At 38.7% G+C, this 15265-nt stretch overlaps 1 protein-coding gene across 5 annotated transcripts in view; it reads right to left on the reverse strand.

Moving 5' to 3' along the window:
- Positions 1-15265, reverse strand: part of LOC120426024 (leucine-rich repeat serine/threonine-protein kinase 1) — a 46653-nt gene that overhangs the window by 8649 nt on the left and 22739 nt on the right. For 3 of the 5 annotated variants that reach the window (XM_039590699.2, XM_039590698.2, XM_039590702.2), the window contains 7 exons: positions 14573-14732; positions 14225-14506; positions 13557-14048; positions 6137-9076; positions 5951-6074; positions 1900-3051; positions 1281-1837 (listed from right to left, as the gene is read on the reverse strand). In XM_039590699.2, coding sequence (XP_039446633.1) covers positions 1281-1837; positions 1900-3051; positions 5951-6074; positions 6137-9076; positions 13557-14048; positions 14225-14506; positions 14573-14732 — 5707 coding nt within the window. The remainder of the gene's footprint in view (positions 1-1280; positions 1838-1899; positions 3052-5950; positions 6075-6136; positions 9077-13556; positions 14049-14224; positions 14507-14572; positions 14733-15265) is intronic. The other 2 variants (XM_039590701.2, XM_039590703.2) reach the window with 1 other exon arrangement.

The following is a 15265-nucleotide window of genomic DNA, read 5'->3' on the forward strand; positions in this document are numbered from 1 at the left end:
AAAAACGAATCATAACAAAGCGTCCCCCTCAATGACAGCAGGGTGATATAGACGTTGGTGATTTCAAAAGAAGTTATGTTTGTTTTTCTCAAATAAAATTACGGAAATAATGTTTTATTGAATTTGGATGATCAAGTATCAATAAAAGCAACGTTTTTCATCGTTTGTTATCATTAGAACATCTTATTTTGCTTTTATATTAAAATGGGAATTCAAAATGGATGCTCAACATTGTGATGCGTTTTTCTCAAAACGCATGGTTTGTACATGATGCTTTTTGAAATGTTGGCGTCGAAATGTTCAAAATTTTCAAAATGTCAAAAAAAATTCAAAATGATCAGAATTGGGTCCTAAAATTAAGCTTAAATTTGTGATATTATTGTTCTCAACGACAAAGCTTATTTTTCTGAGTGCAATGACCCTTTGAACAACCACAAAGGATTTAAAATGGATTTTTAATTCAATTTTTTAAAATTAACTTCACGGCCCTTCTTGACAGAAAAGGTCCTACTTGACAGCTCGTTCCAAGGGGACCATAGTTGATCCATCGAAAAAATGTTGTCTTGTCAATATTTTTTTTTTTGCATTAAAATGAAAAAAAAGTGATCAGAAATGGTTTTTAATCGTGTTTTTTATCGTTGTACATAAAAATTGACATAGGGCTTTAGTACCCAATTTGTGATAATTTAAAAAATTTGATCATTTTGATTTTTTTTATATTTTGAAATTCCCAAAACTCGTAAATTGTCAAAATTCTCGACATTCTTAAAATTCTCGAGATTCCCAAAATTCTTAAAATTCTCGAAATTCACAAAATTTTAGAAATTATCGAATTTATCGAATATCGAAATTTATCGATATTTTCAAAGTTCTCAAAATTCCATAAATTCTAAAAATTCCCTAAATTCTCAAAATTCTCGACATTCTTGAATTTCTCGAGATTTTCAAAATTCCTGAAATTCTCGAAATTCTCAAAATTGTCGAAGTTTTGGATTTTTTTTAAATGTTTTTTAAATCCTCGAATTTCTGGAAATTCTCAAATTTCTCGACATTCTTAAAATTTACGAGATTCCCAAAATTCCTGAAATTCTCAAAATTTCTGAAATTCTTAAATTTCTAGAAGTTCTAGAAATTCTAGAAATTTTCAAAACTTTCGATATTTTTTAAATCCTCGAATTTCTCGAAATTCTCAAAATTCTTGAAATTTTAAAAATTCTGGGAAATCTAGAAATTCTAAAATTTTCAAATTAGAAATTTCTAAATTCTAAAAATCTACTCACGCATGCGGCTCCGGGAACTCCCACACCAGTATGTTCTCCGCCTTCAGATCCCGGTAGATGACCCTCCGCCGGTGCAGGTACTCCATGGCCTTGGCCGCCTGCAGCACCAGCGACTGGAAGCAGTACGGCCCAATGCGGGCTCCACTCCGCCTAAAGTGCCGCAAGACCGCGTCCAGCGCACCCTTCGGAGCCAAGTCCAGCACCAGCGCCAACGGCTGCGTACAAACTCCGATCAGCGGAACGATGTTCGGATGTCGCAGCGTTAGCAGGACGGCCAGCTCTTGGCGGGCGGTGCAGTACGCCTTGCACGAGTGCTGCAGCGGGTCACGTTCCCACTTGCCGAGTGCAGCTTTGTACGCTATGATGGCACTTTGACGGGCCCGAGGTCCCGGCGCAACCGGTTGGAGCATCTTCATTGCTACGGGGATGACCGCTTTGGAGCCGCGCGTCTTGCAGGTCGCTTTGAACACAAAGCCGAAGGCGCCGCGACCCAGGAGGGGACCCCGGTTGACGTTCTCCGACTTGATCAGGTAGCTCTCCGAGAGATCCATGAAGTTCTGCGGGGGAGAAATTTGGTTAGTATCTAGGAAATCCACCTCTGAAGATCGTCTCAACTCACCACATCCGGCGTAATCCGGCTCAGCTCGATCTCCCCGTGGATGGGACACGCCACCGACTTTTTGTCGTACGCCGCCAGAATACACTCCTCGACCATCCACGAGTAGCTCGGCGGTCCTGGCATGTCTCCGGCGTTGACCAGCGGATGACCCTCGATCGAGGTCGCTCGCGAGCTGTCCGCCGACTCCTGGCCCACGCCGGAATCACAGTCCGACCAGCCAACCGAGTCCTGGGACTTGCGGGTCGGAACCAAGTCGTTCAGAATCCCGGGGAGTTCGTTGAGTCCGCTGGGTTCCCCAAGTTCCGCTCGGCGATCTACGCTTAATCGTTTATGAAGCGTAGGTCGTTGACCCGGCCCATACGCCGAGGTTGGTTTCACCTGGGACGGGAAGTTGGGCACGTGACGATCTTCGCAATCCCGTAAACACTTTGGACACGGAACCAGGCGGGTCACCAAGAAGCGACCTTCGGAAGTGTGCACAAACCTGGTTCCCAGCGTCGGATACCAATCCTCAAGCAGCAGATCGATGTGATCCACGCTCAACGCCAACAGCTGCGTAACGCACTGAACGTTCGCCTCGATCTCCACCGCGGTCAACTCCGCCCCAACTTCGTCCAACTTCCTCACCTTGAGCGCGTTCAACGGGAAGTAAATCTCCAAGATCGACGACGACGTCAAATCAATGTCGCACCAAATTCCGTCCTGCTTCAGCTTGAACCGATTCATCGGGTTCCGATACGGCGAAGCCGGACAGGTCACGGAAATCTCCCGCATCTTGAACACCAACGTCGACCCGTAGTACAGCGCCAGCCCCGTCTGCCAAACCGCCCAGTGCGACGACAGGTTCAGCATCTGCGCAATGTCCGGATCCGCCGCGGCTTGCTTCTCCAGCGGGTACAAACTGCGAATGGCCTCAACGACCTGATCATCCGCCAGGACTCGCGTTATCAACCGGGACCAGAAGCCGGACGGGAAGTAGGACATTAGCAGCAGACGGGATATGGTTTGCTCCGGCCGGGGCAGCGTTTGGATGTCGCAAGCGTTGTTTAGCGTTGGCGTTTGGGGCTCGGAGGGCACCACGGGTTCGTACGAGGTGGTGCTCGGGTTGCGACGGGTGGCGCGCATGACCCAGCCCTTGGAGCGGGTTGCGATCTGTGAAATGAAACATTATTATGAGTTTCAATGTAATAGAATTTAAGAAATCTGATTTTTTTTAGATTTTTAGGAATCTTAAAAATTTCAAAGTATTTGGAGATTTAGAATATTTCAGGAACTTAGAAAATTTGGAGAATTTTTAAAATGTTGAAAATTCGGAGAATTTTAAGAATTTTTAGATTTTTAAGCATTTAGCTTTAGATTTTTTTTAAAGGATTTTGATTTTTTTTAAAATTTGAATATTTTGAGAATTTTAACAAAACAGAAATTTAAAAAAAAAGTATTTAAAAAATTTAGAAGCTTTTGAAAATTTTGAAAATTTTAAATTTGGAAATTTGAATAATTTTGAAAATTTGGAGAATTTTGAGATTTTAGAGAAGAGAGCTAAAGAATATTAAATTTTAGAATTTTGAGATTTTTTAGGGTTTAGAGTATTTTAAGAATTATAGAATTTAAAGAATCTTGAAAATTTGTAAAATTTTGTGATATTCGTTTTTTTTTAATTTGGAGAATTTTGAAACTTTGGAGCATTCTAAGAATTTTTTAAAATTATGAGAAATTTAAGAATTTTGAGAATTTTTTTTATATTTATAGAAATGTGAAAAATTGTATTTTGTTTTAATTTGGTGAGTTTTGAGAATTTCGAAAGAAAATAAATAATTTTAAGAAGTTGAAAGAATTATGAAAATATTGAAAATATTTGAAATGTTGAGAATTTGGAGAATTCTAAGAATTTTGAGCATTTTTAGTGTTTAAAGATTTGGAAATTTTAGAGGATTTTGATTTTTTTTTAAGAATTTGAATATTTTGAAAATTTTAAGAATTGTGAAATTTTTTAACAAAACTGAAATTTAAAAAATATTATTTTGAAAATTTGGAAGCTTTTGAGAATTTTGAAAAAAATGGAAGTTTGAATATTTTAAATTTGGAAATTTGTAAAATTTGGAGATTATGAATGATTATGAGATTTTGGAGAATTTCAAGAGTTTTAGAATTTTCGATTTTTTTTTCAAATTGATAATTTAAAATAATTGAAGAATTTTTGCTTTTTTTCTAATTTTGAAAATTTCAAAATTTAGAGTATTCTGCAAATTTTAAGAAAACTGATTTTTTGGAAATATTAAAAATTTGAAAATACTTCAAAAAACTTTGAAAAAAATAGAATTTTAGGAATTTTGAAAATTTTTGGATTTTTTTTTTTGAAATGGTGCAATAAACCATATTTCCAGTTTTTGCTTTTTGGGTGTTTTTGAAACCGCCTTGAGTCAGGGGTATTAAAAAACACTAAAAAAGCACAAACTGAAAATTTGGTTTGTTGGACCTTTAAAAAAACTCCAGATTTGTAGATTTAAAAAAAAAACGAAGAATTTAAAAAAAATGAGAATTTTGAAAATTTGGAAAAAATGGAGAATTCAGAGAATTTGAGAATTATGAAAACTTGAATCATGGAAAATCTCCAAAATTAAAAAAAAATAGAATTTTAAGAATTTTGAGATTTTTGAAAATGTGCGAGCGAGCTGAAGTTATGAAAATATAAAAAAATTGAAAATTTGAAACTTTGAAAATATTAAAAAGGTTGAGAATTTTCAAAATTTGGACACTTTGGAAATTAAGAGAAAAAAATAAAATTGTAAGTTTTTTTTTTTAGAATTTTAAAAATATGGAAAAATTTTAAAATTTGAAGGAATTTTGAAAGTCTTAAAAACTTCGAGGATCTTAAATATTTAAAAATTTGGACAATTGGGAAATATTTTGAAAATTTAAAGTATTTTGAGATCTTAGAGAGTTATGAGAATTATGATAATTTGGATGATTTTGAAAGAGTTTCAGAATTTTGATAATTTGAATGATTTTGAATATTAAGAGAGTTTCAAAGTTTTAGAATTTAAAAATATAAAAACTTAAGAATTTTACAAATTTTGACTTTTCAAAATTTAAAATTTTTGCGAATTTCAGAATTTTGAGATTTTTTTGGATTTAAAAAATCAGAAATTTGAGAATTTTGGGCATTTGTAGAATTTTGAATTTTGAGATCTTTGAAAATTTTGATAGCTTTGAGAATTTTAAGGATTTTAAAAAGTTGGGGCATTTTGAGAATTTTAAAAATATTAAGAAAACTAAAGTTTTAAAAATATAAAAAATATTGATAATTTTGATTTTTTTTTTAATTTAGAATTATGAAAATTTATAGAATTCGGAGCATTAAAAAAATAGAATTTTGAAAATTTGGAGGATTTTGATAAAACGGAGAATTTTTAAAAATTTTAGGATTTGGAATACTTGGAAGGTTTGGGATATATAAAGAATTCGGAGAATTCAGATTATTTGGAGAGAATTTGGATTATTTTGAGAATTTGGATTTTTTTTATTTTTTTGAAAATTCGAAGAATTTAAATAATGATGAGATTTTTGAGAATTTGGAGTTATGAGCATTTTGAGAATTATGAAAATTTTATGAAAACTGAAATTTTGAAAATGTAAAGATTTTCTAAAATTTGGAGGCTTTTGCGAATTTTGAAAAAAAACCTGGTTTGAAGATTTTAAAAATTTGGAGTGTTTTGAAAATTTGGAGAATGTTAAGAATTTAGAAATCTAGGAAATATTAACAGTATTTTGAAAGATTTGGAAAACTGTGAGAATTATGAGAATTTTGATAATTTGGAAGATTTTAAGAATTCAGAAAGTTTCAGAGTTTTAGAATTTTAGAATTTTACAATCTAAGATTTTTAAAATTTTAAAGTTTTAGAAATTTAGAATGTAAGACTTTTTGAAATTCTGCGAATTTTAGAATTTTGATTTTTTTTTATTTTGATAAATTTGGAGAATTTCTAGAATTAAAAAAAAATAAAAGAATTTTGAGAATTTGGATTTTTTTATTGAGATTTGTTGAACTCACCTTCACAGTAACAACTCGTTCCGCAGTACTGTCTTCTTCCACCGGAAGCAGCGAAGGAATCAGCAGCGTTCGTGCATCCCACGAAAGTGCAACCTCAAATTTGTTCAGCAAGCTAACAATGTAGCTAAAATCAAAGACAATTGTATCATTCGTCTGAAAACAATTACGATCTTGACCTTCTCTTACCTCCTATTATCATTCGTCCCCAGACACGAACTCTTGAACACGTGCTGCAGATCGTCCATCTTCATCACCCCGGTCCGCGCAAACGGATTAATCTCCCGCACCGTCACAACGTGCGCCAACATATCACACAGCCATTGCGGATCCAAAAAGTACAGATCCCGTAACGTCGCATCGTCGTAATGCAGCAGCACCCCATTATCGTGCAGGAACATCGTCGCCTGATTCAGCTCGGACCAATCCCGGAATCCCTTGAAGCCCCGCAGCTGCATCTCCTGCGTAACGGCTTGCCGGTAGCGATCCGAGTCCAGGACCGGGTCCGCTCCGAATTGGCGCAGTGAGGAGGAAATGGTTCCAACGACGTCTTCCAGCGCGAGGTAGCTGGCGGGGACGCGTTGGTAGAGCAGGAGATCCTTGCAGCCGGGCGATCGCAGGGAGAACGCCGTGTCGTAGATGAGGTTCGCGAGCAGTTTGACGTTGTGGCCGGTTTTGCAGCTGACCTCGATCGAGTCGAGCACGCGCGGCAGGCCGATCTTCTCGGCGTCCGACACGGCGATGAAGCGATCGCGGATGATCTGTTGGAGTTCTTCGGCTTTTTTCGCGGGGAGGGTTTCGCCGACGGCGTCGTAGTGCGTTCCCACGATGATGACGGGGGAGTTGGGGGCACGGGCTTGGATGTTGCCGAGCCATTGGAGCACTTCGGCGAGGCCTTTTCGGCCGTCGATGATCCGCCAGAGGACGAGGTAGAGACTACGCTTGGAGAGGAAGTATTGATGGGTGGCGTAGTACTCTTTCTGGCCGCCAAAGTCCCAAGTCCGGAAGATGACGGGACCGTGGGTGGAGTGGCCGCGGAGCTTCTTCTCGCAGACCCAGTCGCCGATGTCGACGCCGACCGTGGACATGTTGATGCCGCGGCTGGTTTTGGTGTTGATGTTTTTGTGGCCCATCCGTTTGGCCCAGTGATCGACCTGCTTCTTGTTGCGGGAGGGGCCTTCGTTGCGGAGTTGGTCGAGCAGGCTGGTCTTGCCGATGCCCTGAACTCCGACGACCATCAGCTTCATGCGGGCGTACGGTCTTGCGTCCTCGTACACCGACTTGAGGTAGCCGATGATGTCCATGGTTTTGTACTTCTTGCTATCGATCATCGATCGCAGCGGGTCCTGGAGGGAGCACCCTCGCGTGTTCAGATTCCACAACCGGGACAGCAGTCCCATGTGCGGCGGAAGCTCCGTAATGTCCATGTTCCCGCTGATGTTCAGCACGCTCAGGTTCGTCAACTCGTGAATCGACGGCGGGATCTCCTTCAGCGAGTTGTTGCTAATATCCAGCATAGAGAGGTTCGGGAAGATCAACCGCGACTTGGCCACCCCAATCAAACTCCACTCGGCGTCCTCCGACTCCCCGAGCGTCGTGACATCATCCGTGGAAAGTTGAATTCTCGTCAGCGAGTTGTCCGCCAGCACCAGCGTCCTCAACGACTCCAACCTCAAATGCCGCCGATGCACGCAAACACTCTTCAACACCGCCGTCCGCAACGAGGTGATGTTGTTCGAGCTGGTACTCGACTTGACGACCGTGATCTCGTTCGAGTACGGTGTCCCCGAGCTTCCACTGCTCGCGACCGAACTCTTCGAGCTGTTCTTCTTCGGTTCCTGCGGGTTGTAGCACATCAGGTGCGGGTCCGAAGCGGCGATCCGCGGCAAGCTGGGCCAACAGCTGATCTCGTTGTGACCCAGGTCGAGCTGTTTCAGCGACGCCGGGTAGCTCGTTACGTGACCCATCGATCGCAAGCTGTTGTACGACATGTTGAGACGAGTGAGGTTCACGGCAAGACAGGGCAGGGCAAGTGGAATGCTGGTGAACAGGTTGTTGGCAAGATTCAGACTGCTCAGCTGGGAGACGGTGTTGTCATTCTTGGAGTCCGGTAACCTCAACTCCTGATCGGTGACCTCCAACGACTTGGACCAAATGTGATGCTTGACGATCTCCAAGCTGGCAACCAAGCGATTCCGCGTCAACGAGTCGTTACTGTCCTCGTACGAATACCCCTGGAACAGACAAGCTTCCGTCACCGGAGAGGGCGGCTCCGTTGCGTCCCCGCCAACCTCCGCAACGTTCGGCAGCGAGGGTAGATCTTTCAAAAAGTTAAACGCCACATTGAACTCCTTCAACTTCGGCGACTTCCACAGCTCAAACGGAAGTTCCTGCAGCTTGTTGTTCGACACGTCCAAGATCGACAAACTCGGCAGCAAGAACAACCTCGGTGGAATGCACTCAAGCCGGTTGTCCTGCAGGTACAACTCCTCCAGCACCGGACAACTATACTCCAACTGCGAAACCTTCGAAGATCGCCTCTTCTGAGGCTGATAAACCGAACCCGGATCAATCTCCTCCATCCCTGGAATGCGCTCAATCTTGTTCTGCGCCACGTTCAAATATCGCAAACTCCCCAACGTCAAAATCTCCGCCGGAAGCACCGTCAAGCAGTTATGCGAAATGTCAATCCTCGTCAACGCCCCCAACGACAGCTGCGCACACCTCGGATGACCCTTCAGCTTCGGATTACACGCCAGAACCGCCTCGCTCAACCAACCCATCTTCACCACCGACAGCCGGCAGTTGTTGCTGTGCCAGTTGATCATCGTAGCCACGCTGGGAAACAACGAACTGTACGTAAAACTTCCCACCAGCGGCAACGCACTGTACTCCGTCTCGCCGGCGAACGCCTTCTTGTTGATCTTGTAGTCCGGGTCGGCGTGCGCCTTGATCGACAGCAGCCGGCACACGATCTGCTCGTCCGAGTTTTGGATCGCGATGCTCAGCGCGACCGACTGGTCGTCTTTGGCGCCGTATTTTAGGAGCAGATCGACCATGGCGAGTGATTTTTGGCGCGTGGCTTCCGCGAGCGGGACGTTCGAGAAGCCGTAGATTTCGTCCGAGGATCTGGAAGGAGAGGGGGGAAGTGTTAAGGGATTGGTTCTTGACTCATGATATTTTTTTTGTTAGAATGAACGATCCCCAAAATGTAGAGATTGGATTCTGATCTGAAATAAAATCTCAGATGCTATTCAATATTGAAATTTAAATCAATTTCATATAAATTACATATCATCGCTCATTATTTTAAATCTCACTGAACCAAGTTTTCTCACTTTCTCATTAATTCATTCTCAGTGACTCACACTCACTTGACATTTTCGTGGACTGATTTTTTTTTTCATTGAAAATCAAAATTGTTTTCATCATATTACAAAATTACAAAAATACAAAAAAATTGTGTTGCAAAAAATCAAAAATAACGATTCTTATAAATTGTTTTTATTTCCATCTTTAAAGTAAGTCGTCTTCAAGTCTTCAGGTGCTTAGGTCTTTTGGTCAGAAATTCATTTTGCCTTATTAGATTTGTATTTGCATTTTAATTTTTTACATTTTTTTTTTGTATTTTGCAATTGTTGCATTATTTTAAGTGTTTATAATAACATTTTTTCTTGTAATTCTAGTTTAGTTTTTTTTTATTTGAGTAAGGCTGGTACAAATTTTATTTAAAGTTTTTGAAAAATATTAGCATCGTCCTAATTTTAGAAATTCTAGTTATTTATTTTATTTTATTTTAATTGAGTGGTTTTTGATAATTTTAGTAAGATTAGTTTGTTATTATGATTTGATTATTTAATTAATTTTAGTTTTTTTCAGTTTCTATGAGTAATTTTCAGTTTTTTTGTAATTTTAGTAGTTTTAGTAATATTAGTAACTTCAGTAATTTTAGTTATTTCAGTAGTCTTAGTAATTTTAGTAATTATAGTAACTTTGAGCATGAGCATGAGCATGAGCATGAGAGACCACCCATGGTTGTCCTTCTCCGTTGCTGAACAGGACCGTAATATCCTATCAATACAACTGACCATACGCTTAAACGATCTAATGGTGTTTCCCTTATCAACAGCATGTATGAATGCGTTGAAAAGATAAAACATCAAGATCATTAAAACTAGATCTGAAGCAAATAGGTTACAGTCATTGGCCACCAACGGCGCCCGCCATGTCAGTTTGTAGATCTCGGGGGGATTGGGACGGGAATGTTAGTTAGCACAGGTTGCTACAAAGGGTGGGTTCTATACGATATCCACACCCCCACGTGTGCCGGAAAACTACTTCTACTTGGGATTTTGTTAGTGGGAAAGGGTAATGGCCAGGATTCATCATAGAGGATGATGATGCGACCCAATAATCAATAAATTTTGTTTAATGATGTGATGTATTATGCATTCTCAAGGCAAACAGTCAGAGAATGCGGATGAGATTATTCCCGGTTATTTGGTGTTGAGTTTAGCATAAATAATTCAAAGCCGGCTGTGGAAAGATAAAACCAAATAAAATGCGAAAACGCGAAACCGCTCGGACCGAAAAACACACACAATCGGGGGGAAAAAAGACGGAAACGGCAACGAAAATCCGACTTGTTTACCGCGACGCGAACCGTTCAAATTCTCCAAAGCAACCAGTAATTATAGTAACTTTAGTAATTTTAGAAATTATAGTAATTTTAGTAATTTTGATAAATTTAGAAATCTTAGTAATTTTAGTAATTTTAGCAATTTTAGTAATTTTAGTTATTTTAGTGATTTTAGTAATGTTAGTAATTTTAGTTATTTAAGTAATTTTAGTAATATTAGTAATTTTAGTAATTTTAGTAATTTAAGTAATTTTAGTAATTCTAGTAATTTTAGTCATTTTAGTAATTTTAGTCATTTTAGTCATTTTAGTAATTTAAGTAATTTTAGTAATTTTAGTAAGTTTAGTAATTTTAGTAATTTTAGTAATTTTAGTAATTTAAGTTATTTTAGTAATTTTAGTAATTTTAGTAATTTTAGTAATTTTAGTAATTTTAGTAATGTTAGTAATTTAAGTAATTTTAGTAATTCTTGTAATTGTAGTAATTTTAGTAATTTAAGTAATTCTAGTAATTTTAGTAATTCTAGTAATTTTAGTAATTTGGATAATTTTTTGTAATTTTAGTAAATTTGCTAAATTTTATAATTATTTATAATTTTTGTAAATTTGGTTAATTTAGTAAATTTTGTTATTTAAAATTTTATAATATTAGTAGTTTTAATTTTAATAATTTTACTCATTTTAGTAATTTTAGTTATTTTAGTAATTTATGTTATGATTGTAATTTTAGTAAGTTTAGTAATTTTAGTAATTTTAGTAATTTTAGTAATTTAAGTTATTTTAGTAATTTTAGTAATTTTAGTAATTTTAGTAATTTTAGTAATTTTAGTAATGTTAGTAATTTAAGTAATTTTAGTAATTCTTGTAATTGTAGTAATTTTAGTAATTTAAGTAATTCTAGTAATTTTAGTAATTCTAGTAATTTTAGTAATTTGGATAATTTTTTGTAATTTTAGTAAATTTGCTAAATTTTATAATTATTTATAATTTTTGTAAATTTGGTTAATTTAGTAAATTTTGTTATTTAAAATTTTATAATATTAGTAGTTTTAATTTTAATAATTTTACTCATTTTAGTAATTTTAGTTATTTTAGTAATTTATGTTATGATTGTAGGTTATGTACATTTCTCTTTTTTTTAGTTTTTTTTTGTAATATTTGTAATTTTATGATAATAAAAACTTTAGTGATTTTGTCATTTTTGTAATTTAGTAATTTTTGTCTATTGTATATTTTCTGTTTTTTCGCATTTTTCGTTAATTTTTTGTCTTTTTATCCTTTTGTTTTTATTTGTCTTGGAGGTTTATTTTTGTAATTTTTGTCTTTTATCACCTTAACTCCCAAGCTCAAGAAAAGGGGGGAATTTCCATACAAATTCCCCCTTTTTTCTCAAGCTTGTGAGTTTAGGTGTTACATCTATTTTGTTTTTTTGTCTTTTTCTTTTGTCTATATCTTTAAAATATTTAATCTCTAAAATGTCTTTTATGTCTTTAATGTGTTTATTGTTTATTGTATGTCTTTATTTTCTTCGATGTCTTTATTTTCTTCGATGTATTTATTTTCTGCGATGTCTTTATTGTCTTTATTATCTTTATTGGCTTTATTGTCTTTATTGTCTTTATTGTCTTTAATGCCTTCAATGTCTTTAATGTCTCCAAATACATTAAAGACATTAAAGACATAAAAGACATTAAAGCATTAAAGACTTAAAAGACAATAAAGAACATCAATGTCTTTAATGTCATTAAGTTTTGAATGTATTTTATATCTTTAATGTTTTTATGCCTATCTTTTAGTTTTACTTTTATCTTATTTGTTTTGCCTCTCTTTTTTTTGGTCTTTTTGTATTTTGTCTTTTTAATTTAGTTTTTTTTTGTCTTTATGACGATGGTCTACGTAGTTTATGGATATTCCCTATGCACTATAGCTCAAAAGTTGGCACTTTTGGTCAGCTAAATCATCTTATTAGGGGGAGAGGGGGTAATATGCACCCCCTAAGGGAAAACTGTGATTGCTCAACTAAAACAGCATTTCTATGGAAGAATTTTGCACAACAACAACGGGGCAAAATGCACCACAACAACGGGGCAAAATGCACCGGGTAAAAGCAGTTTTCACTAGTCACCACTAGATGACACCGCTGTTTTTACAAAGGAGCATCACAGCGGTGCATTTTGCCCCGATCACGCTTTTTGCAGAAAATTTAATTAAAAATACATTTTTTAATGTTTTTGGACTCATCTATCTAATGAATAATGAAGATTATGGTAAAAACTATATAAATCAACACTTACAATATCAATAAATGCTTTTTATATTGTCCAAAAATCATATTGGAAGTTCAATAAAAATTAGATCAAAACACCTCATTTTAAAGTTTTGCAAATATCATAAGCTTTTTTATACTACGATGCTCAAATTTTTCCAGCATGGTTTAGCAATGTTAAGCTTCCAATTTCTATGATTTTTTCCCGGAAAATTCTTCCCAATGTCGAGAAAAGCAGAGGGTGCATTTTGCCCCGGGGGTGCATATTGACCCCTCTCCCCCTATATTATGATTGGATTACAAAACGAATTCTGGAACAACATTTGGACGCATAAGCATTTTGACGGCTGCAACTATTTTGCAAATTCCGAGACAAAAGGCAATTATTCAACAGTGTTGAAAGGTAACTGGGGAGGCCAGCTGTTGTTTTACACTTTGAGTTTTGTGAAAAAGTTACCGGTTAACTCGGAATCTGCATAATAGTTCCAACTGTCAAAATGCTCATCCGCCCATTTCAAATGTTATTCAAGAAGTGATAGCCGTCGACGTCCGAATCCACGGACGCTGAGGTTATAAACAATATCAGTTTGGCATCATAATAATGTAGTTTTGCATTTGAATCCAATCAAATTTGACCTATCCCTTTCAATTCGCGCCGAGTTCTACATTCTAACCTGGCCAGCGCCGTTATTGCCCCATACTCACTTCGGATCATTCTGATCCTCCACCGCTCGCGCCACCACGTTCGGATCGGCTCCGTTCTGCAGCAGCAGCGTCACCACGTCCAGAAACCCTCCCCGAACGGCCGCCAGCAGGGCCGTTTCCCGTGCCGCCCCGCACAGCACGTTCAAATCCAGCGGACATCGCATCTCGGTGTTTTCATCCCGTCCTTCGCCAGGATCCCGGCCCAAACTTAGCCGCGACATGATCGACTGGATTCCGAACGAGATCCTTCGGTTGGTGGGGCTGAGCGGGTTGGAGGAGAGTGCTGGTGGTTCTCGATTGTCATCGATGTCTAGCGAGTGGCGGACACATTTGACCTTCCAGTTCAGGAGCATCTCCACCAGTTGACGGTTCCCGAGCAGGCAGCTGACGTAGAGAGCGGTTTGGCCGGTGACGTCTTGGGTGTTTGGGTCGAAGGCCAGGCGCCACTCGAGCTCTCCGGATGGGTCTCTGGAAGTAGGCGATTTAGTTGGGCTAAGGGTTAGGGGTTGGGTTTCGAGGTTATGTGTTGAAGTGAGGTTATGAGGATGGGATGAAAGGAACCAAAGCCGGTGAAGGGTAAAAACAAAATTTGATGGTAAATGAAGATGTTTAACGAACTTAAGGTTTATTTACAAAATCAAAACATAACCTAAAAATAAGTTCCTTACCTAAACGAGCTCATCAGCTCTTCCGGATAGACGTGCTTGATGAGCAGTTCCACCACCGGACAGTGTCCGTTGATGCAAGCTGCATGAAACGGAAGCCATCGTTCCACGGTAAGCTGCTGGACCAGCTCCGGAAAGCGCTGCAGCAGCGTGGCGGCAACCTTTGAGTGCCCGTTGTGAACGGCCGTGTACAGCGGAGAGTACTTGGTCACGGCATGTGCCCTCCCGTCGGCACCGGCTTCCAGCAACTGCTGCACGATCCGCTCCGACCCGTTTTGGGAGGCACTACAAAAATAAAACAAAAGTTGAAATTCCCGTCAAACGTCAATCAGCTGTCACCAAAAGACCTACATAAACAAAAGCGTGTTCGCCCCGCCCGGGGCCATGTTTACGATAATCTCCCGCTCCGGACCGATGCTGTCCAGCAGGAGCTGGACCAGCGTGTCATCCGAGGAGGAGACCGCTTCGCGCAGATTTTTGTGCTTCTGGGATCGTATCTGCTCGCGGGTGTCTGAAAGTAAACAAAACAAAAACAGAGAGGAGGCCATTATGGTGAAATGTCAAATCGCGTGCGCCATAAAACCTCAAATTTCGCGACAGAAAACACAACTTCTGTGAGTCGGTTGACATTGGAGAGCTGTATTTAAAGAGTGCAACTCAACACCTGTTTTGTGGTGGGCTTCCTTTTGGGACTTGATCATCGTATACCTATATATCTTCAACTGTGCGATTTCTAATGAACTCAACGCAATGAGTGATGTGCGGTTGTTGCGGTCGACTGCCGACTGGAAATCAAGGTTCGCCAGCTTGCGCAGTTCCGATTGGGACAGGGCAGGAACCTGCTGTTGGTAACCAGCAACCAGCAGGTGAAGAACTTGATAGACTGGCAATTCTAGTTTTGATAAAGGTTGCTATAAACAGATTGGACCTGTTTTTGGAAGCTGCGGTGGAGGTGCTCTAATTACAGCTGACAAATTTAATTATTGAGCAAATTTAAATACTTTAATCAACGGGGTGCATGCAATATGGGTATCAAACGAGCTT

Source organism: Culex pipiens, chromosome 1, assembly GCF_016801865.2.
Source record: "Culex pipiens pallens isolate TS chromosome 1, TS_CPP_V2, whole genome shotgun sequence".
Taxonomy (NCBI): domain Eukaryota; kingdom Metazoa; phylum Arthropoda; class Insecta; order Diptera; family Culicidae; genus Culex; species Culex pipiens.